Below are 26,762 nucleotides of genomic sequence, written 5' to 3'. Positions count from 1 at the left end.
TGTTGAAACAACTAACAAAATCTCTGAGAGACTCTTCCTCTCTTTGCTTTACAGTGAACTAAGTCTCGAAGCCTCGGTGCTGCCTCGCTACTGATGAAGTGAGCGGTGAATAACCAGCTGAGTTACTCGGATGAATGAATTGAGCTTGGCTGAAGGCCCAAATACTAAAATCGAGCTACCTTTCAAATCGTAGCAAGGAAAGCTCGGCACAACAGAGCAGCGGTGGAGCCTTAGAGCATCATGAGAGCTTTTAAGCTCTCCAAATTATCCATAGGACCTAAAGTACCATCGTAGAACTCTAATTGAGGTATTTTAAACTAAAGTGGAAGTAGCTCCTCCATTATCTCTGCAAAAAAAAGAGGCTCTGAGGGGAAATTCAAATCATCATCAAGCCTCGGCATCCTTCCTCTCAAGGCTTCAATCTGATGATCCATCTTCTTGATCTTTCAATCGAGGTTGGCTTCTTGCCTAGAAATCCTTTCTGACCAATGGGGAGAGGAAAGACCAGGAGTGGTGTCTTTACTAGAATGTAGGCTAGGTGAATGATGTCCGCCGCTCCGTTCATGACTTCTCAAATGAGAATGACAACTTTACTAAACTTGTTTGAGGGGCCATGGATGAGAATGGGGACTAGGAGGAGTTGGAGCCAGATTTGGATTCGGTTCATTTGGTTGTTGCTAGTTGGCTATCGCTTGCTGCAGGCGTTGAACAGCTACTGTCAATATTTACACATGTTGCATAAGTAGGTCAAACTGCTTAGGTGTAATAAACATTGGTTTTGGTTGCTGAGGTGGAGGAACTTGGCGAGGACTTTGTCGAGAGGCATATGATTCAAGGTGAACCTCCAAGCGAGAAGTGCTTGATGCACCTATAGTCCTCCTCAACTTCATGACTGAAAACTCTAAGGCCCTGTTTGGGGGAGCTGTTAGTAGTAGAGCTTTTGGAAGTAGAGCTGTTGGAAGTAGAGCTGTCTGAAGTAGAGCATTTATAAAAAGCTGTTTGCTGTTTGGTAACTACATTTCTAAAGTGCTGTGGCACTTTAACATGTGTTTGGTAAACAAACTGAGAAAGTACTTTTGTGTGACAAAATGACCATAAAAGACATTACCAGTATTATATAACAGAGCATAATAAAATATAATATGTATTAATATATAAATATATGATATAGTATAATATTAATGTAATGTAATATAATATTATTATAATATAGTACTATAACATTATGTATTATAGAATAATAATTTAATATAATATTAAATTATTTAACATAACATATCAATGTATTATGATATAATGTAATATAATATTATATTTATAGTATAATACAATAATAAATATATAAAATATTATAATTATTAGTGTAAATTAATTTTTCATCCTTCTAATGATCATTTATCTCTCTAACAAACTTTATAGCTAGATGATAAAATTAGTTAAATAATTACTAATATTTTTATTTATTTATTTATTTAGATCAGATTATTTGTTACTCACTCATTATTTTCCTTTTTATTTATTTATTTATTTATTTATTATTTTATTTCATTAAAATATAGAGAGGTCGCCAGCCATGGATAGTGGTCGGCATGGTGGTTGCCACCGTGGGCAGCTACGAGCTCCCAAAATAAAAAAAAAGAAAAAAAAAGAAAAGGAAGAAGGAATAGAGGCGGCGACGTTGAGAGGAAGAAGAAGATAGAGGGAGAGGGAGAGGGAGAGGATGGGCGAGAGAGGAAGAGGCGGGATGAAGGTTTTGGGGGAAAAAGTGTGATTTAAATGGAGATATTTTGGTCCAAAAACAGCTTCCCGACAAAACTGAAAACAACATTTTCGGAAAGCTCCAAATTGGAGCTTCTCCCCAAAAGCTGTTTTCAGCTTCCCGCAAAAGCTGAAACAGCTTTCCGAAATTTTACCAAACACCATTTTTTATCTAAAAGTACTTTTTGGCCCTCCAAAAGCTCCTCCAAATAGGGCCTAAATCTCTTTCGATCTTCCAAACAGGGATCAAAGAACGCCATTTCTCTAGCACCAATCTGTTGTCGCTAGAATCCAAGGTGAATGTTGAGGTCGGTAAGTAACCGAGGTCAAATGGTGAGGTTGGTTTCACTCTGAGCTAAAGAGTTGGGGCTGATAAATGGGATGTCGATTGCTGACTAGGGGGATGCTGGTGGCGAACTTGACTAAGCTTTTAGAATGCTGGACCAACCTGAAAAGAAAGTCCTCTTGCCGGAGGTTATCCGGTGGAAAATCTTTCGATGCTCAAGTCAGTCGAACTCTAAGAAAATAGTGAAAGAGAGAAAGAGTCTTTAGAGAGAGTAGAGTAGAAAGAATAACCTACCTGAGGGTCCCCCGACCTTCTTTATAAAGGATAGAGTCAGTGTTTGTTACCAAATTAATAAGACACATTATAACTGCAAAGTACGACTCTCCACATTATGCACATGGTGACAACCGCTTTAATCGTGCAATAATAGCCAAGCTGGCTTAATCATTGCCAAGGTCATGGCCATGGTCATGGCCATGTTCTTAATAAGCATTAACTATCCTCAAATGGTGTTTAATGAGATACGTGGCATTTCTATGTTGCTTGGTCGGACAAAAAAAAATAGCACTTTGCTTAGCACCAAGATAAAACATTTCAGACAATACCGAGGTCAGACACTTCTGTTTATACCGAGGTTAAATTAACAAACATTCACCATATCAGATATAATAAATAATAAAAATATAATATAATATAATAGATATATAGCCCAACTATTTTTCAAATTAAACTTTTGATATTAATATTATGATATACTATCTCTATACAACATTCTAATAGTATATACATATCTATCGATATAGTAATATATTATTTTAAAAAAATAATATCATGGTCTAATCTGCATATAATAAAAAATAGAAAAGTATTGCATTTAGGAGATATTTAAATGTAATATTGCAAGATCATTAGTGATTTTATTTTCACTTTTAAATAAGATTATTATCATTTTTAGAAATTAATAAAATATTAGTGTAATCTAACAATCCATGTGGAATATCAGCAAGATATAATACTAATGAAAAATATTTTTCATTAAAATCGGTATACATTATACATTAAATTTTCACTAATGCAACATAGTAGTAAGTGAGGCTCCATTGTAGAAATTTAGTTTAGATTAACTCAACTTAACTAGAATTCTGATTAATATTGTTAACTCAAACCCAAACCCAATATACATTCAGTTAATAATCATATTCAAGCTCAAATGTAAAGAACTTAAAACACATTTAGTTTGCAGGAAGAGGAGTAAGAAAAGTGCGGTCAACAAAAAAAATGGAGAGATGTTACGGAAATAAGATTCACATATTCTATAAAAAAATCTATACAAAATTTAAAAAAATTAAATTTTATGGATTGAAAATTAGGATAAATTTTTGTTCCAAAAATATCTTAAAAATTTTAGATGGAATGAAGTTTTATAATTTTTATCGAACAAATATAAAAAAATTATTTTTTTCGGATATCGTGTTTAAACATTTTTTTTGAAATATTATTTTAATTTAAAAAATTCCGTACGAGTCCAAAATAACGTATGGACCAATCCAGACCACCAACCTACTCCGCTGCCAAAAAGTGCCAAAAAGTATAAATGGCTTAAAGTCAGTCAGGCTCGAATTCATCCAAAAGGGCCATCAATAAAGTCTCGTGGAAACCGCCACCACCTCCATTGCCGTCTCCTCAACCTTCGCCACCAAGTAATCGCTCAAGACCGCCTGGAATTCCATTCCCATGGACGCCAAGAAGTCCCCGGGTTCTCCGTCCGCCGCGGTGGCGAGGCTGAGGATCGCCGGGGCGTGGTCGGGGGTCCTGGAGGTCGAGCTGGAGGCGTGGACGCTCCCGATGCTCCGCGCCGAGGTGGCGCGGCGATCGGGCGGCTCTCCCGACTGCATCAACCTGATCTGCGGCGGAAAAGTGCTCAAGGACGGCGAGGAGGTCCGTTCCCTCTCCCAATTGGGACTCAAGAACAACTCCAAGGTGCTCGCGAGCGTTGTCTCGCGCGATCGGGGGAAGGCCCTCAATGAAGAGGCGGCCGCCGAGGCCGAGCGCAGCAAGAAACTCGCCAGAATCCGGTTAGATTTCTCTTTCCCCTCTCTCTGTCCATCGGTTTGGGATTCTTGGAGATTTTGGTTGCTTTCTTGGTGGGGGTGACAGTTCGATGCTTAAAAGTTCCCAATCTAGACAAGAAGGTTAAGATCTTGCGCTCTTTGGGTTACAATTTGCAATGGAGATGAGTAGTTACTTGAGAATGCTTTTTGAAGTTATGGGTTTTGTTGGGCGGGGGGAAAATATAAGTCACGCTTGCATGAACGGCCGAGCAAACCTCCTCTGACCTGGAGGCGGCCGAGCAGATCCTTTGACCAGAAGATCCGGAGGTGCTCGAGTGGCCTCTCCGACCTGGAAGCATCCGAGCAGACCTCCTCCGACCTGGAGGCGGCCGAGCAGATCTTTTGACCAGGAGACCCGGAGGCGCCCGAGTGGCCTCTCCGACCTGGAAGCATCCGAGCAGCTTTACCAACCCAAAGACGCCCGACTTACGTGCTGTGATCAAATCCCCCGCAGCGCGACCAAAAAACTACGCCTTGCCTTCGTCAACAATCAATGCGTAGGACTCCTGCAGGCATTCAGTTTACTCAACAATCAATGCGTGGACTCCTGCAGGCATTCAGTTTACTCAACAATCAAAGCGTATGGCCTCTATAAAATTCTCCGTAACCCAACCCCCTCTATAAAAGGAGAACTTTCCCATTTTGAAGGGAGCTGGGAGATTGAAACTCTGAATATTCACTACTCCCGTTCATACACTTGCCCCCTCTGACTTAAGCATCGGAGGGCCGGCGCCGGGAACCCCGGCCACCAGCTTCTTGCAGGTCTCCTGGAGGACGTCGCACGCCGCCGGACCGTAGCCCGCCGATTCCCACCGGAGCTCCACCTTCCTGGCCCAATGGTCGCCCTCGAGTCCAAATTCCAGCAACAGTTGGCGCTAGAGGAAGGGCCCGAGTCGCGGCCATGAAGCTGAGAAGTAAGGAAGCTTCTAATGCCTCCCGACGTCTTCCACCTAGCCCTGGATACTCTGTCCAGAACTCACCACCTCCGGCCAATTCGACTCCTCAAGTTTGGCCGAAACAGTTTGATGCCCTGGTGCAGCAAGTCCAGGCCTTGGCTGCTGCCGTCCAAAGCCTGCAACCTAGGGGCGTCCCGACAGCACCGTTTCCTCAGGCCCCGGTCCAGCCGGTGCCCCCTTCAAGTGGACCGGCCCCCCAAGGCCAAGATCTCCACGCCCGAGCATCCTCCTGAAGAGAACCCCCAGTGAGGGGTCCAGGCGACTGGCCGCAACCGTCAAAGGTCGAGTCAGTCCCAGGGCAACCTGCGTTCGAGCAGACCACCGTGGCAATCCCCCAGAGCGACGAACTCGACAAGAAAGTCGAGAAGCTGGAGCGCCTCACGGCAGGAGGGCGAGACGTGAGGGCGACTTCGAGTTTACCACGAAGTCCCCTTTCTCCCAACAAATCGAGGATGAGCCGGTCTCGCTGAGGTTCAAGATGCCCCAGGTAGAGCCCTACAACGGCATGACCGACCTCCTCGACCACCTGGAGAGTTATCGGGCCTTGATGGCACTGTAAGGATCCTCGGAGGCCATGCTCTGCAAGGCCTTCCCGGCAACACTTCGAGGAGCAGCTCGGCTTTGGTTCACCGGGCTGAAACCCAGCACGGTCTCCTCTTTCTGCCAGCCGACCCCAGCGGCGGACTTTAGACTTCCTCCTCGATATAAAGCAAAGGGAGGGAGAGTCGCTCAGGGAATACCTGGACCGTTTCACTGCCGCAACTTGGGAAGTCCACGAGCTTGACCAGTCAATAGCCATGTCAGCACTCAAGACTAGAGCTCGGTCCTGTAGGTTTCTCTTCTCCATCGAGAAGAATTTTCCAGCTGACTTCACCGAGATGCTAGTCCGAGCGCGGAAGTACGCAAAAGTCGAGGAAGCCGTTGCTTCTAGACGGGGTGGGGCCGAGCAGACCTCCAGAAAGTAAAAGAGGCGTCGTGAGGAGCGCGGCCGTCCCAGAAGCCCGTCTCCGCGCCGAGCTAAGAACCCGCCTCGTCTGAAGAGTCCTCCCCGGCTGCAGGGACCGCTCCGACCAAGGTCCCCGCCTCGTCCAAGATCTCCACCGCGGCCCCGCACACCCAACGGGAGGTACGAAAATTACACTCCCCTTAACGCTCATTGGACTGAGATCCTCATGGAGATCGAGGGTCGGGATTATTTTCGGCCTCCACCCCCGATGCGGGACCCCGGGGCCTGGCGCAATCCCAAGAAGTACTGCCGCTTCCACTGGGACCACGGCCATGATACGGAGGACTACTTTTAGCTCCGGGATGAGATCGAGGCACTCATCCGCTGAGGAGTGCTCAACTGGTTCGTGCGGAACCGGCGTGAAGAGAAAAGGCCAGTAGAGGACGCCGCGCAGCATGGAGAGCCGAATGCTAACAAACCCATCGCTGGCACTATCAGTGCCATAGATAGGGGGGCCCCAGCCAGAGAACCAACTGGGGAAAGGCTTCTTCCAAGGCGCCCCCGCACCTCTGAAGTCATTTCTTTCTCGAATGAGGACCCGAAGGAAGTTGAAACTTCCCACGATGACGCTGTAGTCATCTCTGTGGTCGTAAACAAGTTTGATGTAAAACACGTCCTAGTTGATAATGGAAGTTCGGCGAATGTTTTGTACTTTGATGCTTATTCTAGAATGGGGATGACAGAAAGCAGTTACGGAGGATGAACGCCCCGCTGGTCGGATTTACTGGAGACTCAGTTCCAGTGGAGGGCGAGGTCGATCTCCTGGTCACGGTCGGGCTCGCCCCCCGAGAGAGTACCGTAAGGATGGATTTCCTCGTGGTGCGCTTGCCCTCGGCCTATAACGCCATCCTTGGACGATCAGGGCTCAACGCTCTTCGAGCCGTGGTCTCAACGTGCCACCTACTTATGCGGTTCCCCACCAGCCAAGGAGTCGGCGAAGTCCGTGGGGACCAGGCGGTAGCAAGGCGATGTTACATGGCGACCCACGAGGCGAAGCAACCGGCCAAAGTGTCAACTTCGACACCAGATGACTAGCTCTCAGCTGAAACTTTAGAGACACGGGTCGGCCCTCAGAAGAAGCGGGTAGAGCCTGGTGAGCTACTCACCCAAATTTCCTTACGAGAAAATTTTACCGAGCTAACTGTGCAGGTCGGCTCCGGCCTTGATGCTCGCGAGAGAGATCGCCTTGCCAGCTTCCTGCGGGCCAACATGGACATTTTCGCCTGGTCGCCCGCTGATATGCCGGGGATAGATCCGGAGGTCGCGGTCCACCGGCTCCAAACGAAGCCGACCTGCAAGCCCGCGCGGCAAAAGAAGCGGAGTGCTGCCCCGGAGCAACAACGAGCGGCGGTCGAGGAAGTCGACAAACTCCTCAAGGCCGGCTTCATCCGAAAGATATCTTACCCGGAGTGGCTCGCCAATGTGGTCCTTGTCAGAAAAGCTAGCGGAAAGTGGCGCATGTGCGTGGACTACACCGACCTGAACAAGCCCTGCCCAAAGGACAGCTTCCCACTCCCTAGCATCGACCAGCTCGTGGACTCCACCTCGGGACATGAGTTGCTGACATTCATGGACGCCTTCTCGGGGTACAACCAGATCCGGATGGCGCCGGAGGATGAAGAAAAGACGACCTTCATTACTGACGGGGGCACCTATTGCTACAAAGTGATGCCCTTCGGCTTAAAGAATGCTGGAGCAACTTATCAAAAGCTGGTCAGCCGAATCTTTAAAGACCAAATAGGCCGAAACATGGAGGTCTATGTCGATGACATGCTGGTGAAGAGTCGAGTGGCGAAGGATCATGTGGCTGACCTCGACGAAGCATTCACCACGCTTCGAAGATACCAGATGAAGCTCAATCCTGCAAAATGTGCATTCGAAGTCACCTCGGGCAAGTTCCTTGGCTTCGTGATTACCCAACGGAGAATTGAAGCCAATTCCGAGAAGATCCGAGCGCTCCAAAAGATGGTGCCCCCGAGGACAATTAAAGATGTGCAGCGGCTCACGAGGCGGGTTGCAGCTCTCGAAAGATTTATTTTCCGGTCGGCCGAGCGCTGTCTCCCGTTCTTTGCGGCTCTCAAGCGGCCGAAGAACTTCTTGTGGTCGGCAGAATGCCAGCAAGCCTTTGAAGGGCTTAAACATCTTCTCGCTTCTCCTCCTTTGCTCACGAAGCCTCAGCAGGGTGAGCTCCTTTATCTGTACTTGGCTGCTTCTCCGGTTGCAGTGAGCTCGGTCCTGGTCCGAGAGGAGAGCAAGCTTCAGAGACCGGTATACTACACTAGCCGGGTCTTAAGGGATGGCGAGACCCGGTACTCCAAGCTGGAAAAGACCGTCTTTGCCCTGGTCGTCTCATCTCGGAGGCTCCGGCCCTATTTTCAAGCTCACACGGTGGCCGTGTTGACCGACCAGCCGATGAAGCAGATCCTGCAACGATCAGATCGTGCTGGTCGAATTACAAAGTGGGCAGTCGAGCTCGGGGAGTTTGATCTTGAATATCGTCCGAGGCCAGCAATTAAAGCTCAGGCGCTCGCCGACTTTATCGTGGAGTGTACTGTGCCCGACGAGCCCAAGCCCATACCTGTGGCGGAGGAGCCCTTGGAACAGCCGTGGACCTTGCATGTGGACGACTCCTCGACCTCGGGGGGTAGCGGAGCAGGCCTCATCCTCACCAGCCCGGATGGGGTGGTTGCAGAACAAGCTCTGCGCCTCGAATTCCCCGCCTCGAATAATGCGAGGCACTCATTGCCGGACTCAAGTTGGCTAAGGAGCTGAAGGTCGAGAACCTGAAGATTTTCAGTGATTTCCAACTAATTGTAAGCCAAGTTTTGGGAGACTTCGAAGCCCGGGAACCATCAATGCAGAAATACCTTCAAAAAGTGCGACACCTCATCTCGACCCTAAGCTCCTTCCACATCCAACACATTGCCAGATCGGAGAATCTCAGGGCAGATCAATTGTCGAAGTTAGCGTCCTCGCGTATGAGCGAGCTCCCCAAAGCAGCAGCGCTAGAGTATCTCCAAATGCCCAGCACGGAGGAACCCGAGCCGGCCCTTTGCATTGAAGTCGAGCCGAGCTGGATGGACGAGCTCATCAGCTATCTGCAGGATGAAGTCCTCCCCAGTGATGAACACGAGGCTCGCCGAGTCAAGCGTCTAGCCGCTCGGTACATATTGTATGAAGGCAGGCTTTATCGGAGATCTTTTACCTCTCCTCTCCTTAGATGCCTCCGCCCGACAGAGGCGGATTATGCAATGCGCGAAGTCCATGAAGGAATTTGCGGAAATCATCTGGGAGGCCGAGCACTGGCACATAAGATTCTGCGCCAGGGATATTACTGGCCGACACTCCAGAAGGATACGCTAGACTTCGTCCGGAGATGCGACCGATGCCAGAGGAACGCCAATATTCAACGCCGACCCTCGGCCCCGTTGACCTCGATCAGTTCTCCTTGGCCATTTGCCCAATGGGGAATTGATATCCTGGGACCATTCCCTCTGGCAACCGGGCAAAGGAAATTTTTGGTCGTTTCTATCGACTATTTTACTAAATGGGTTGAGGCCGAGCCAGTGGCCCGGATCACCGAGCAGAAGATGCGGGATTTCGTTTGGAAGTCAATAATCTGCAGATTCGGACTTCCCCGCATCCTCATATCAGATAACGGCCGCTAGTTTGACAACGCTCGCTTTAGAGAGTTCTGCTCTGAGCTCGGCATCGACCACCGCTTCATCTCGGTCATGTATCCTCAGACAAATGGAGAAATCGAGATAACGAATCGTACTATTTTGCAGGGGCTCAAAGCCAGGCTCGACCAGTCTAAGGGACAGTGGGTCAAAGACCTATACAACATCCTGTGGGCTTATCGGACCACGTTCCGTGTACCCACCGGCAAAACTTTCTTCAATTTGACGTATGGAACGGAAGCCGTCATCCCATTGGAGATCGGGCTCCCTTCCCCGAGGGTAGAGCATTATGACGCCAACTCCAGCTCTTCGCAGCTCAGAAACAATCTGGACCTAATCGAGGAGATCAGGGAAGCCGCCCGAGTCCGCATGGCGGGGTACCAGCAAAAGACGGCGCAATACTACAACGTTAGAGTCAAAGTCAAATCCTTCAAAGTGGGGGACCTCGTCCTCAGAAGGGCTGAAGTCTCTCAGCCGACCGAGCAAGGGAAGTTGGCTCCGAATTGGGAAGGACCTTACCGGGTCATGCGCGTCCAGCGACCCGGGGCGTACAAGCTGGAGTCTCTCAAGGGGACCCCCATTCCACGAAGCTGGAGTTCTGAAAATCTCCGGGTGTATTACCAGTAGGACCCCAAGGGGTTCTCTCTGATCGGAGCATGAGTCTCACCTTTTTACAATAATTTATCTGCAATCGTTTAATCATGCTGCGTTTCTCCTGATGACTAAATGTTTCGTGACTCTCAGACGATCCGGCCCAGCTCGTTTATACGACCTTGCTCGGATACTACAATTAACACCAGGCAACACCGGGCGCCTTAGCCAGAAGTCCGAAGCGCCAATGTCGAGCTCGGTCTCGATCTCCCTCAAATACCTCGGCTAAGGCCGGGATGCCCCGAGGTCGACGGTGCATTCCCAGATCCCTCGACCTCGAGAAACGTCGCAGGTCGAGAGAGCGTGCGCAAACCCCTCGACCTCGCATACGATACCTCGGCTAAGGTCGAGATACCTCGAGTGCCGACAGCGCGTGCCCAGACCCCTCGGCCTCGAGAAGCGTCGCAGGTCGACAGCGCGTGCCCAGACCCCTCGACCTCGCGTACGATCCTCCGACAATTCGGGATGCTCCGAGTGTCGACAGCGCGTGCCCAGACCCCTCGACACTTCGGAAAGATGGGGTAGTACCTTCGCGGCCCTCCGTGGCGCTCAACACCAACAACGGGGTAGTACCTTCGCGGCCTCCCGTAGCGCCTCCTCGACTAAGGTCGAGATGCCCCGACGAGTCGACAGTGAGCCCGAGCTCCCTCGTACTCGGGATGACGGGGTAGTATTTTCGCGGTCCCCCGAAACGTTCATGATTGACAACAAAATGCCCCCAAAATGTTCGTGGACGACACAAGGCAACGCCCACATAGATCTCCAATGGCAACTATTTCTGCTAGTGTGCCGGCGTCCCCAAAAAGCGGACCCCGAGCAAAAGAGCGTCCTCAAAAGTTAGCTGAGGAGCAAAGCTGCCGACCTCGGCGTAAGACGCTCGGCTCCGACGGTACAAAAGGTACATTTTAATCAATACTTATATTCATTCCTGCATCGATTGAATGCTTAAATAAAGTCCCAACCAGCGTCGGGATGCTTTGCCGGGTCAATCACGGGTTGTCCTCATTGACCCCGCGCGCACTACTCGTCGGTGAACCCTAGTTCGATTTATACCGGCAGCTCGGCGAAATTCGATCTCGAGCTTGGGGACTTGTATCGGGCCTGTACCTAGACCTGTTTAAGTCGGGGGAGGGGGTCCGACAATCCGCTTCGACGGCTAGAGGTCCGAGCTCACGGAGTCGACGATTTGAGTCAAGTTAGCGACCTCAGGTTCTAGGGTTCGGCAGGATTCAGTGCCGAGCTCGAAGGCTTGATGAGCCCGAGGACAGGCGAGTGTCTCGGACCTAAATACAGCGATATCGCTGGTCGAGGGTCCGAGCAGCGGGAACTTAGGACCCGAGTCCAAGGACTTGGCAAATATGCCAAACCTAAGTCTGACTACGTAACGAACGTGGTTGAGGCCGCAGAGCCCAAGTCCATGAACTTGAGTGAACCCGAAGAAACTTAGATCTACTGAGAAGCGAGACTTAAAATCAATTACGCAAATTTAAAAAAGAAAGTTCATTTAGAAGAAAAGCTTGAAGGCTAAGTACAAGATTGAGGCTCGGCCGTATAACAGACATAAAGGCCATCCTCCTTTACAAAAATAACAAAAGAAAAAGAAAACCCTAGGGGGCGAGCGCGGCACCAGCAGCTGGGATCCCTTCGGCCCCACTGTCCTCGGTAGCTTTGGGGGCAGCTTCGGGAACTCCCGCCGAGCCCTCGGCAGCGGCTGGTTCCTCCGTGGCGAAGGTCTCGGCCCGGCCGTCCTCAGCAACCTCGGGAGCAGCCTCGGGTGCTCCCGCCGGACCTTCCTCAGCAGCGGCCTCAGCCTCTTGAGCGGCTTCTTCAACCACCCGAGTCCCCGCCTCAACCGAGTCACCTGCCTCGGACTCCTCGACCCCCGCTCCCGGTTGAAGCAGGTCGAGGTCGAAATCAGGGCAGAGCCGCCTCAGTTGATTGCAGAAGTCGTTGAAGCCTTGGATGAGCCCGTTCACGGCTTCCTCTTCGAGCAGGTCGCGGAACTCTTCTGACTTACGGAAGAGTTGAATGGCGCTCTGGACCCGCTCCCGGGCCTCCTTCTCCCGAGCTTCGAGTTGCTCGGCCTTCAGCTTCATGTTCTTTATTTCCTGCTCGCGGGCGACGAGCAGGGACTATGCCTCGGCCAAACGAGCCTCGACGGCCCGCACCTCTGATCTAGTCAGAGCGTAAGCGGCCCTTTCTTCCTCGAACTCCGTGGCCTGAATTTGGACCTCGTCCTCGCTGGCCCCCACTCTAAGCAAAAGCTCCTCCTTTTGGAGCTCGACCTCTGCCAGCTTTTTCTCGGCCTCTTCTTGCGCCTGCAGACACCGACGAGCTCGTTCCTTGTAATCCGCACCGATCGAGATCAGTGTATCGATCTCGTGGAGGTGCTGTAAGCAAGGCAAAGAGAAATTAGGCCGAGGATAAAGTTAGGGCATAAAAGCTAAAAGCGCAAAGAATAAATAATAGTAAATAATGAAGACATACCCGAACAGCGGAGAGGCGAGTTGACTCCAAAAAATTGTTCAGGCTCATGGCCTGAATTTTCGCCCTGTCGGCTGGGAGAAGTGCGACGCGGAAGATCTGCCGCGCCGTCTCAACGTTCTCGAGAGCTGAGTCGCCCTCGAACACTGCCCATTCTGAAATATAGGGCCGCCTTTCTTGTTGGCCCTCGCGCTCCGGTGGACTGGGGAGGCTGGGCCTCGTCGCCTGCGGTGAAGGCGGCCTCACGGCCCCTCAGCTGCTGCCCGGCTCAGACGCCGGGCACTCGAGTCGGACGGGCGGCCGACCAGGGATCTGCGAGACTGGCGCCGGGCATGCGAACGCCATAGCTCCTGCTGAGCTCGTGCTCATGGGCTCGGAGCTCGAGCCCCCCCTCCGAGCAGCTTCGGAAAGCTCAGCTCGGGGAGCGCTCTCCTCGACGGCCCCACCAACCGAGACCTTGGCCTTCTTTGGCTCGGGCAGGACCCCTCCGATCTCGGCCGCCCTCTTTCGAAACCGAGCGTACAAGGCTCCGCTCTTGGTCACCATTTTCGCAACGTCTGCAAGGACGAGCAAAAGAAATTTGTAAAATATTGTAAAATGTTGAGGAAAAGGAAAAAAATGAGAGGAAATTTTTTAAGTTACTACCTTATCCTGAGGGCGCGCCGAGCTCGGACCGACATTGACTAGAGCGTCCTCGCTAACGAGGCCGCTCAGAAGAATACCATCCCCGAGGCCGCGAACGGCGTTAAGGATTCCCTGCTAGCGCGTGGAAAGCCTGGGGAGTTTGTTGGCGGTCTTGAGCCGGCTCTGCCTCCACCCAGGGTCGAACCCCCATGACCGCTCGGAACCCAAAAAGAAAAAAATTTTCTTCCAGTCGTGAATGGACGTCGGAGCGCCCTGGAAGAGTGGCCGACCCCCCCGAAGGGCGATATAGAGCCACTCTCCGTCCCCCTGGTTGGACTTCAACATGAAGAGCCGCCGGAAGACATTCACGGAAGACGGGATCCCGTATGCCATGCACAAGGACAGGAACCCGATAATCGTCCTCCATGCGTTCGGAGTACTCATTCACAAACCCATGGAGGGGAAATCGTAGGCCGGCCCAGAGTGCCTCCAAATACACTCCGATCCGACCTACAGGGGGGTTCATTATCCGATCCCCCAACCCAGCGGGTTCCAAACGGAACCCTCGCCGAGGAAAAAACCACTCCTCGCCATCTCAACCTCCACCTCACTCATTGTGGATCCGATTTCATCCGGACCAAGACCCATTAGGAAAAGAAAAGAGAGAAAGGAGGGAAGAAAGAAGGGGTTCCGAGCAAACGAAGAGAAGGACGCCTTTGGGAGTTCGCCGGAGGTAATGGAGGATCGACCGCTTCGGACTAGGAAGAAGATGGAGAAAGACAATGGGAAAGAAGTCAGAGATGGCCAAGTAGTGATTTATATATAAACCCCTCTGACGGCCTAGATCTGCGAAGCGGAGCACTGCTCCCCGTCCAGATCACGACACGCGTCGACCCCGAAAATTAAAGTGCTGCATTCAATTCGAGCTGACGCTTCGAATATGGAAGCACCTCGTCGGGTCGTGTGGCCCCATCATGAGCCCACGACGCGAGGACGCTTCGAAAAACGAAAAGGTACCTCCCTGATGAAACGTTTCCGAAAAAGGAGACGCCGCCCATTAAAAGCGCCTTGAAGCGCGCGATAATTCAAAATTTTCCTAATCTACATTAACACGACCGTAGCTACTTTCCGCGCTCGAGCCTGCGAGCAGCTCGAGCTCGGAAGTCGGAGGGTAGTGTTGGGGGGGAAAATATAAGTCACGCTTGCATGAACGGCCGAGCAGACCTCCTCCGACCTGGAGGCGGCCGAGCAGATCCTTTGACCAGGAGACCCAGAGGCGCCCGAGTGGCCTCTCCAACTTGGAAGCATCCGAGCAGACCTCCTCCGACCTGGAGGCGGCCGAGTAGATCCTTTGACCAGGAGACCCGGAGGCACCCGAGTGGCCTCTCCGACCTGAAAGCATCCGAGCAGCTCTACCAACCCAAAGACGCCTGACTTACGCGCTGTGGTCACATCCCCCCGCAGCGCGACCAAAAAACTACGCCTTGCCTTCGTCAACAATCAATGCGTGGGACTCCTGCAGTCATTCAGTTTACTCAACAATCAATGCGTAGGACTCCTGCAGGCATCAGTTTACTCAACAATCAAAGCGTATGGCCTCTGTTGTCTACGGACATCAAGCCTCTTACGGCAAACCTGCTTGGCTACGAATGATGGCATGACTCCACGATGACTTGAGAGCTTCGGCCTAATCTCCTACAGTAACAGCATTGATTCACACAATCGGGCATTAATTTCTACTGCATACCCAATCGTACGACAGACCGTTTGCCCCGTCACATCGCAGGTAACCCAGCCCCCTCTATAAAAGGAGAACTTCCCCATTTTGAAGGGGGCTGGGAGATTGAAACTCTGAATATTCACTACTCCCGTTCATACACTTGTCCCCTCTGACTTAAGCATCGGAGGGCCGGTGCTGGGAACCCCGGCCACCGGCTTCTTGCAGGTCTCCCGGAGAACGTCGTGCGCCGCCAGACCGCATTCCGCCGATTCCCACCGGAGCTCCACCTTCCTGGCCCAGTGGTCGCCCCCAGGTCCAAATTCCAGCAATAGGTTTTAAGTTGGAATTGGCTGATATTGTCAGAGGTATTTGAGTTCTTGGGCTATTTGGTATGTTGGATTACAGTTTTATCCTTGGTTAGTAAGAAGAATCAAAGTCTGAACAAACCATGAATTAGTAATTGGATGTTGTCTCTTGCTAGACTTGCTCATGGGCAATAAAGTTAGGGTTGCAGGCTGGTTAGTGCAAGCAGCAGGCTATTCCAAGGGATTTCAGATTATTACAAAAGTCTTCCTTGACCCGTTTATTGATAACTTCTAGTGGGAATTGGGGAGTATAAATTAGTGGTTGATACTATCATGGTAGGAACTGACTGAAACAACCACTAAGAACAAGAATAAAGAGAAGTCAAAAAGAAATTGTATCCCAGGACGCAAGGTGGTCTCAAATGTCCGATTCAACTATCCCAATCAAACCCTTTTCTTGTAGGCAATAAACCTAAGATGAAAGAAGGTATAAGGTCCTGGTCTGCCATACCACCCTATATCGCTCGATATGATGCATAGTGTATCATACTGAGTGAAAAACGGTACAAAAATTCAACTTTGATTAGATACAAGCCTCATACTGCCCTATACTGAGCCATACCGCCTCGTACCATGGTGTATCGACATACAACAAGGCATATCAAGATGTGTACCGATCCTTACTGAAGTGTACCGACATGTATCAAAGCATACCAAGATAAAAATTGAAAAAATGGTTAAAGAGTATTTCAGTACAGGAAGCGTATCGTATTGTACTAAATTGGTAAGCTTCCAGTATGGTATCCGATACCGAGATTGCGGACCTTATATAAGGTAACAGAAGATTGTCTTGAATCTACTTTCACTTCTTCCCCCCTCCCCCTTCCCAAAGAAAAAAGGAAAAAAATGCACACACATCACAAACCTGACCATCCGCATGTTGTGCACACAACACTTCGATCCTTAGACTGCAATATGGAGTATCATGTGATAAGAAATAGACATTGGAATTTAACACTGACTGAACTTGATGTTTTTATGGATGTTGAATTCAAAGCTTCCATCATGAGTCTGTTTTCTTGCAAAGATTAGCTGAGTGCTTATTTATGTTTTCTAATAGAATTAACATGAGTATAAGATGTGGTCTCTGACATCATGAAATATTTTGGTTCATCACAAGCTTAGTGGCTTTAAAATAGCTGCCAATATATACCTTAATGGGTTCCTAATGTAGCATTAAATATTTTCCAATAAACTTTTTAACCAAACAGATGATGTTGTTGCATCAGGTTCTGTTTTTGAAATAATGCAGACTCGTGTTAGTTGATTACAATATTTATGTACCAAATTACTTTACAACGACCATGAAGTTGAACATGTTTGGTGCTTCATATGGAGGCTAACCAAACGATGTAGAATCTGCAGCCACATCCATGCTACTACCAATGCCTTCCTATTCTATTTTTCTAACTTCTTGAATCATGTTATTCTCCTTTATAATTATTCTCTAACTTTGCTTTATTTTCTGTCAGTTTGCTCACTTGATTAAGTTGTGTAAGATAACAATTCTTTTCTCCTCAATTAAAAAAATGTTTCTTTTCAAGTTCTAGAAAACAGGTTATCGTAAGGTCCATATCATTTAGCTATACTATTTAATCACAATCTTCATAATGTTATTTAACTGTGCATATAATCATGTTATGGAATTGCTTCCTAAAATGTAAGTAACATAGTGAACATTTTTAGCAGTGACTTTATAAGTGTTCAAATATTAATTCATGTCACCACAATTTTGATCTTCCAAGCTCTTCCATGTCAATATCCTGCCGTTTCCATGTCCATGCATGGGATTTTTACTTGAAGCTTTAAACAATTTGAATCCTCTATGTGAGGGCTCGGTCCATTAACCGACCCGCACTTGTCTTGGGCTTGTGGGCCGGCCCGAAGAGGCTAGGCCCAAGGCCACCATGCCTTGTGGCACGATGCAGCCGAGAAGAATGCACGATGTAGCAGAGAAGAAGACTCCGATAGGAGTATCTGAGTCTTCTTTCTCCAATTTTGGCAGAAATCGGAGACTCCTAGGGCAGTCTGAGTTCATCTAGAACTCGAGGACTTCACCTATTTAATCCCCCTCCTCCTTGGATTTTCTCCACTGGAATCGTCAAGAATAGCTGTCGATTCCAATCCCTTTTTTTGGGCTTTCTTCCTCAATTCCTCGCCGGAAAGAGCCGCCAGAGGCTTCGTCGGACCAAGGTAAATGTTCCTTGTCTTACTCCCCTTTCTTTCCTAGTGTTTTAGCAAACTTTTGCTTGGGTTTGAGCTGGAAAATCGCCATGATTTGAGCCGAAACAGGGTGCTCAGTTTCGGCTCCCTTCTTCCAAGTACGCCGCCACCGGCGGCGTTCATCGCCAAAGCCAACGACCTCTTCTCTGCATCAGTCCCTGGCCGAAACCGAACCACCAGCTGCCGTCGAGCGGGCTGGGATCCGAGTAGATCGAGCCAAGAAATTTTCCTTCTCGGGCCTTTTTTTTTGGTTTGATTTTGGCCTGCTAGCCGCCGCTGTTGACCGCCCTCGGCCTCATGTCTCCACCTCCGGCTGCCACCTCGCCAGACCACTATGACCACAACCACCAACCACCTCCTTCCTCTATTTTGCCAAGAAAGAAGAAAAGAAGAAAGAAGAAAAGAAGAGGAGGAGAGAGAGAACCATATCCCTCTCTTGTTTTCTCTCTATTCTTTGTTTCTCTCTCCACTTTCTCTCTAGAAGATCTATCGAACCCAGTATCGGGTCCTGTCGACCTGATCTACGAACCTGAGTTGACCACTGTAAAGGGCTCTGATTCACCTTGGTGCCCAGGCTGCCTACTGGACCGATCACTCTGGCTCCGTTGAATGTCCTTGAAATCTTTATTGATGAACCATGTTGATTAATCTTGGCTATGATCGAGTCCATGCCTATGATTTATTGATCGAATCGCTCAAGTCTGATCCACCCAAAATCGTCGTCCTTATTTCTTATTATTTTAATTCGATTAAAATCGTCAAACAGAAATTAATTTTGCTTTTAATATTTTTAATAGGGTTAATTGAACAGCCTAGTGAAGTTTGACGGTCTAAGATGAAAGAAGTAAGTAGATCTTACACTTATTATTTTTCAAATTATCATATTTTTTCTGCATAAGATTCGCTTGTAGAAATACCATGCTTTGCGTAGAAGTATGGATCATCATATGTATTGTGAAAATCATGCTTTATTATGAAAAATAATTTCATGAATGCTTTAATGAAAATAGTTTTGTTATGAAGGACGAATTTGATTATACTATTTAGTATTTTTCATCTATTTATGTGTATACTTTAAGAAAATGATATAAATATTTGAAAGGCTCTCAAATAGCTATGTATGATTTCTAGAATTAGAAAAATCGACATCTGGAGCTAGCATTCGTACGAACGTAGGTCCTGCAATGGCTATAAAGTTGGCATACGAAACATGAATCTATTTACGAACACGGGCTCTGTCACAGGTATAAAGTGACTGTAGCACGAATATCTGTAAGTAATGTTTTGAACAATGATATGACTAAATGGTAGAAGAATGATTTATGTAAAAATGAACTTGGAGCTATGTTTATGACATATTAATGATTTATATATGCTTGATTTGCTTTAATATACTGTACAATAAAATGCTTATTTTGGAATATCTATTATTTTTTTAATTTAATGATATATTGATATGAAAAAACTTATGCTTGATCCAGTAAGGTAGAATAAGATTTACTTACTGAGTTATATCACTCATATATCTCTATTTTTATTTTTCTTTCTCCAGGCGAATAGGGTCAATGGGGATGAAAGATGGTCCAAGTTTGGAGTTCATGCTAGCAAGCTTGGCGATCTATGTAGTAGAACTTTAGCTCTTCAGTTGATTATGAATTTGTAGCTTAGTAATTTTCTAAATTTTGAGAATTATGGGTTTGGTATTTATGTTTGGATTTAGATGCTCTGAAACAATATTGGTTGCATTTAATAGATAATAAAATTGGATTCCTATTTATTCTATTATATTTGAGATGGATTTGAAAGCTAAATGTAATGTTGGCTTCGTGTTATCGTGGGTTATACCCCTTGGTAGCACGGCCATATCATACTCCGGATCGGGGGCATGACACTCTCAAATATGAAATGTTATTCTAGTAAAATTTAAAACACAGAAGCTACATCATTTAATGTAACCAAACCACAAAACCAATTTTCTAAAGAAAAATGAAAACAATTTTCTAAAGAAATAATATTTTTAAAAGAGTGGTCTAAGTATTGAAACTTGAAAGCTTATATTTTTCGTTTCTTTTCAACAAAACTAACTCTTTTGTAAAATTTTCTGGTTTGAAATCTAGAATTCTTGCTATGGTGCCCTTCAGTTTCCATATTTTCATCCCGATATCTCTTTACATCCATTAGAAGTGCGTTCAACCTTAACATTTTTCGGATTTTAATCCAACTTTTTTTTTTCTTTTTTTTTGTCATCCCTTCTCTTTACTCTTTTTATATTCCATCATAATTTTTATAAGATACGTCCTTATCATATTTGCCCAAAACCTCAGTCTCATTAGCTCTATCACTAATGATATTATTCTACCTTGTACCTAATTCAACCTTTATCTGAGATCCTTGTTCAAGTGGCTTTTTTCCCTAGCTTTTTCGGATTGCTTCCCTTCATATGGGTGTAAGGACCCAAGTCTTGTTTCGTGGTCATCACATCTACATCCTCTGGTTTACTGTCAAATTAACAACCGTAATAAAATCTACTACTCCTTCATTGAGGTCTTCTCATTTGAAATCCTGTTCCATGGCTAACTCCATATATGATGAGAAAGGCTTTGATGATGATGATTTGTAACCGCAACTATATAATTAGATCTCATCTCTATTGAACATAGCTCTGTGCTTTATTTCTCTTATTTTGATTCACAATATTAGTATTTTTTTAAAATATCTGGCGTGCACATCAGAATTCAGTAGAATTTTCTATTGCTCTTGTCTACCTTTCTTTTGCATTTTGAAGAAGTGCGTACTCAAATTTCCATCAGCAGTTGAAACTTGTTATCACAAATATGGCCTCATCCACTATTTTGTATATCAAAAGGACACGTTTTACTTTCCCATTGACTATCTAGAATGCTTAAATTCCCCTGATGTGCACATGCATTGTGGTGTTGTCTTTTATTGGCCATCCTTTACAAGTTTTTGACAAAAAAATATTCAAAGAATACGTAAAATCACTGTGTTCTTTGACTTAGAAATTGTTCATATGGTCTTGAAGTGTTTCGAGCCCATGAAGTAGTCATTTTGGTAATTTCAAGCAGGTTCTTGTTTCCTCTCCCTGTAGTATATTTCATGCAAATCTTGCTTTCATATTGCCTTGTGGTCTGTTTGAATCATGCTTAGGGTGATACATATGTTACTTTCTAGTATGATGTTTACCCTGGAAAATAAGTCTAAATGAAGCTCATTAAGCTTTTCCTATTTCACCATTTTGCTTCAGCATAACTAATCTAGTCCAGAGTGTTTCTTGAAGCGTCATAACCTCTTTATGGATCATAACTTTATTTCAGAAGAATGAGCTATAAATATCAACTATATTATAATAATGCTCCAACCTGGATGCATGCTATCTTACTCTTCATGGTGTTTATTTATGAGTTTGCAACCTATGTCTGCTAGAAGAATTGTTAGCTTACAGCATAATTTTTGACAGTGATGCTGCTAAGGCATTGGCTGAGAGGCATGCAGATGGTTCACTACCAGTGGAAGACTACAATATAGAACTTGAAGATCAGAATGGTCAGAAAGTGGTCTTTAATTCTGAGTCTGATCGACGGTATATTTGCTGAATCTCACATTAGTTACCTATTATATGCATATGGCTTCAGACTGTTCTTAACTGTGATTTACTTGTCTTCATGAGAGTTTTGTACTGTTATTGACAGGGCAATCATGATGGGTCTGATGCTCCATGCAAATGCTAAAAGTCTTATTAAAAAGCAAATATTTAAGGATGCATTGGATGTGCTATATATCGCTGAGGTTAGTTGCAATGCTGCTGTCATTTCTGTTCACCATTCTTATTTCTTCAAGAAAGTTAATAGCTAGACCATCATACTTGCTATGAGAATTTCAAGGGAATACACCGTCGTTTCTGAACTACTTCAAGTAATTTAATGAAAACCTTTACATATAATTTAACCATCTGTAATTTTGTATTTGCAGGAGGCTTTCTCTCTCTGTGATCCTAAATTTGTAGAGGTAATCTAAGGCACTCATTTTTCCAAAGTATTTCAACAATGAACATTATGCTGATATCTGTGATTTGGCTCTTTTCGCTGTTTGTTTCCAGATGATTGACAATGTGCCTATACTTCAACTAGATATAGTATGGTGTTACTTCATGCTTCGGGACATCTCATGTCTATCAATGGCAGGAATACGCCTGGAAAAGGCTAGAAAAGGGTTTGAACATTCACATGGTAAAGATTCCACTAGGTTTAGACTCCTCCAGGCTGGTCGCTATGCAGAGCTTGCCATGTGAGGTTCTTTCATAGTACTTATCCACTTATTTTATGCATGGGTGATAGGATGGTTTTATTATATTTCTTTATGGAAGCATCAAACTTTCCTCCCATTGAAGTATATATCCTCTTTATGACCTTGTAAAACAGATATGTGAGACTAGAACTCCTTGAAGGGGTGGTGGCTTATCACAGTGGTCATTTTGAAAAAGCCCGTAAAGCTCTGAGCTCTGCACAAGCTAAATATGTTCAGGTCTGATGCTTTTCATAGGGCATCACCTGCTTTTTTTCCCATGTATCTGTGAAGCCATGAATACTATTTTGTCAATCTTTTTTTTCTTTCTTTCTTTCTTTTTGAACAATAAAGATGTAACTACTATTTTTTTACAGATTGAGAATGATCACTTTATTTGTCCTTTTCTGCCACATTCTCATCTATTAGTTCAATTGTCTTTAACTTCAGCTTCAAGTGTCAGATGAAGCTTTATCATTGTTGATGGGCATGGGCTACAAAGAGCGGGAAGCAAAAAGGGCATTAAGAATGACTGGTCAAGATATTCAGGCAGCAGTTGATTTCTTGGTTGAGGAGCGGGCAAGGGTAGCTCGCAGGAGAGAGGACGATATTCAGCGACAACAACAGATCATGTAAAAGTCAACAACTAATCCATAGAATGTTCTTTTATGGGTGTTTTTCATTTTGTTTATTTTTATAAACTATGATCATTGATAATAACAAATTGCAGGGAACAGAAGAGATACGGTAGAACTCCTCAGAACAAGGCTGTCAATCTGAACAAGTTGAATGAGCTGGTCTCTATTGGGTAAGTTGGCTCAGCAACTATATCCCATTTTTGCTAAATTCAGTATCCAGAATTCTATATGTTATATGAACCAATGATGACTTGGGAGCTACTGTGGTGCTAATCATGACAAATAAGCCTCCAAAATGCTACTTATTTGTGTTTGAAGTGATTCTTTTCTTTTCTTTTTTTTTTAAAGTTCAATATGTGACTCTAAATCATTTTCCTTACATGAACATCAAGATAATGTAACTTATCATGAAGGCCTTTCCATCATTCCAAAAAATTTTTTGGAAATTTTACAAACTCTGGCTAGTTTAGATCCCTTCTGCCCTTTTTTTAGTAATTTTTCTCCCTTTTCTCTATATAGGAAAGGTAAGATTCACTTTCCCTTCTTTTTCCTTCTCACCCAAATCCTCAGGGGACAAACCTTTCTCTATTTCCCCTTTATGTACCTTCATCGTACCTCTCTTTAAAGTCATTACTAAGAAATTGCATGCATTTTCATTGTCTGCAGTAGTGATAGATTTCTCTTCTGCAATTGCTCGTAGTATGCTATTAAAAGTTTCAGAGTCTCCCACTTCAAAGAATATCACTATCTCAGTAACATGTTCATACGGTCTCTATTTCTTGCTAATTTGTCCAAGGGAACCCATCCTCCCATGCACATGTCTTCTTGTGACAGTTTATTATGAGAATATGACATGTTTATCTTGCAAATTGTGGGGGTAGGGTTTTTATATTGTGTACCAATTACTGGTCAAAGTAGGTGTCCAATGGGAAGGAAAAAAATATATTTCACTGACCATATGGAATCTAGGTGTGCGCCATGAAAGGAATCTAACTGAAATTTAGTGGATGTCTCATCATGACATGACAAGCATTTGGTAGTAATAGATGTCTCTGCAAGTCCCAACTAATTGATAGTATCATGTGATGCATATCTTTGAATTAGTACGTTCTGTAGGTATAAACTAGGTCAAGCAGATGCTGCTAGAGAGATTTAATAACCCTCTCAGGGGTATCATGCAACTAAACAGGGCCCTGGTTTTCAGAACTTTGGTACATCTGCCTATGCATCCAAACATGTCGCCTATAGTCAAAAGGACTTCTCATGTCCAGTTGAACAACCAGGAGTTTATGATTACCTTTTCCTTCTATTGTCCCGTTCCGACAATTGCATGAGTCCTTGGGCCTTGAAAAAATTGATCTTGAATTCCCTCAAAGAGCATTTGATGTTGGATATTCTCAAAGCAGTCGGCCTCTTACCTCCTTCCCCAAGGATTTAGGGATCACTGAACATTGGACGAACTTATTGCTATGAACTGAAATGTAGAATGATTATCCACCTTTAGACAAAGTTGTTGGTTAGTTAGCAAGCACGAGCAAGATATTTCTCGGAAAAAGAGGAGAAGAAATCCCTTCACTCTTCAGAACTATCAATATTTGGACAAGGTGCAGCTTTATCTGTAGCTCGTTTGGTAAGGTTAAGGCTTAAGCTATCCTCGTCTGAGGATTTTGATCGGATAAAAAAATGGTTCACTGTTTTATTTATTTTAAATCACTGGCCCACAAGTGCTGGAAAATTTATTTTTTGATGTTTTTAAGATTATTTTAGCAAGAGTTATTTGGCTTTTCCAATCAAGCTAGATATGTAGTTGTACCTAGAAGGTATGCTGCTTGCAGTCAGGAAACATGAGATTTTGATGCCAAAGTATATCTTCTTCCTGTATCCATATTTTTCTTTATCCGACTTGTGCTGGAACTCTATAGATAAATGGAGCTGATGTTCAGTTTGTTTCGTAGGTGCAGTCATTTCATATTAAGGAGTTGAGCAGGGCTAAGGATATACTGACTTCTTCCTATCACCATTTTTAAGGTGCTCATGAAGGAGATAAGCTTGGTCAAAGTTCAAATATGGTCAGAACACCGTTTAGGTAGAAATTAAGCATGCATCACTATTGAAAGGATTAGCCTTAATGTCATTGCTAGATGATAATATCAAATAAGAGCATACCCATGTTAACTGGTTATTCAGTTTGAATTCAGATTCTAGAGAAAAAAGGGAGAAAGCTAGATCTTACAGGAGAGTTCTAAGCTTATTTTCGAGTCTCAAATTGTAAGCCAAAGAACTGAATTAAGCAGTCCCCAGAAGTAGAATCTGTGAGGCTTGGTTGCAAATGCTTGGGAGTTCAGTTTGTTTGTTTGGTTTTTGATTAGGAGCCCAATGGGGTCCAAATACTGAAGATAATCTCAAAGTTCTGAAAATCAGTGATATGGTATATGGAGGGTGTAAAGCTGCTAAAACTCCAATCCATTATTAGCTACTATGCTGTACAGGAAGTTTGGCTTTTCATTAGAATTCTTGGTCAATGTGCTCTGTTGGTGGCATTGCTTAAATAAGATACTGCTATATGCATGCACCATCCATGGGAGCAGGGTATTGCATGCTATGTAAGTGCTCATGAAACTTGGTTACCTAGTGTGATCACGCAGAGGAACTGGTTTCTTTTACACGGAAGTGTGACATCTTTCAGGAGTCTGAGAATTTGTGTTCTACAACCAGAATCAGAATTAACTGATACACCAAGTTGATTCCCTTTTGGCAGGTTTGAGAGATACCTTTCTGCAGAGGCTCTTCGGTTGAATGAAAACAACATGGAAAAAGCACTAGATCTCTTGACAGATCCTGAAAGAAATTGTGTCCTACAGGTACTTTGTTTTTTCTCTAAAATTGTAGTTTCAACAGCATTATGCAATGATCAATTAATTAGCGACTTGTTGACTTCCAGAGTCAACTTGAGTCGCGGAAAAAGTCGAAGGTATCAAGACCAACAGCTGCAAATATGCTATTACGGTCCAGACAATCAGCAGGTATTCTGTTGTATGCTTTTCACCAGAAAAGTCAATGCCAACGTTACCAACTCTCAAATTAGTATTTCTGCTAGTACCAAAAGTCACTAAAAATGTTTTTATTAGCACTAGTCTCTTGTTTATGCGTGTCATGTGCATTAGCTGGCATTTTGAGACTACTATTTGGCACAGTTTCAGGGAACAACCAGCAAGTTGATAGCAATCCACCTACACATGATCAAGTAGGCCCCTCAGGAGCTGCTGCTGACAATCATACGGATGAGAGAGATGAAGTTGGTCAACTGGATGCTGGAGAAGAAGAAAAATATGAGATTGAGAGAGATGAAGCTATGGAAGGTGAAATCGCAAAAGAATTGACTGGAGATCCATTAGCTGACTATGACATTGAAGTAGCAAAAGAAGGAGAGGCCTTAGAAGAGTACTTTGCCCTTCTTGATTCAAATGCTAATGCATCAAGTGCTCCTATAGACCATTAGCTTGAGGCCTTTTCTTTTCCAATCTAGTGCATAAATAATGCTACTGTAGTTAGGATTTATCTAATGTATATTCTGCTATAGCAGCATTTCAGATTTCGGTTATTGGAACTTATGTTTATAGCTTGTAAATTACATGGAGTCATCTGTGATTATCTTGGGCTACAATGCAACATGGGGCTTTGATTACATGGACCGCTCTCACTCTCTCTCTCTGTCTCACTCTCTCTCTCTCTCACACACACACACACATAAATAATGTGCCATTTAAAATGTAAAACAATATTTAATGTTGCACCAGAAAAGGTGAGTCATAACAGTTACTATCGACATCACAGCCTTTTCCTAGCTCCAGTATAAGCCAATTTTAATTTATTCTTATCGATGATTTGAAGGATGATCAATGATTCCAAGGAGCTATTGTTAGGCAAGTTTGCTGCTATTATTCTGTTTCTACTTTCT

At 45.2% G+C, this 26,762-nt stretch overlaps 1 protein-coding gene across 1 annotated transcript; it reads left to right on the top strand.

Annotated features, from left to right (window-relative positions):
- The first annotated feature begins 3,624 nt into the window (after nt 1-3,624).
- Nucleotides 3,625-26,489, top strand: NUB1 (ubiquitin-associated (UBA)/TS-N domain-containing protein). Its single transcript, XM_039133026.2, has 11 exons — nt 3,625-4,119; nt 21,343-21,465; nt 21,575-21,671; nt 21,855-21,890; nt 21,982-22,169; nt 22,304-22,406; nt 22,617-22,798; nt 22,897-22,974; nt 25,563-25,665; nt 25,746-25,827; nt 25,999-26,489. The coding sequence occupies exons 1-11, from the start codon at nt 3,779-3,781 to the stop codon at nt 26,301-26,303; spliced, it is 1,638 nt and encodes a 545-aa protein (XP_038988954.2). The 5' UTR covers nt 3,625-3,778; the 3' UTR covers nt 26,304-26,489.
- Nucleotides 26,490-26,762: the final 273 nt, after the last annotated feature.

This window comes from Phoenix dactylifera, chromosome 2 (genome assembly GCF_051530095.1).
Source record: "Phoenix dactylifera cultivar Ajwa chromosome 2, Ajwa_hap1_PhDact_Kaust_v1.1, whole genome shotgun sequence".
NCBI classification, from domain to species: Eukaryota; Viridiplantae; Streptophyta; class Magnoliopsida; order Arecales; family Arecaceae; genus Phoenix; species Phoenix dactylifera.
This window is presented reverse-complemented; position numbering and strand designations above follow the sequence as displayed.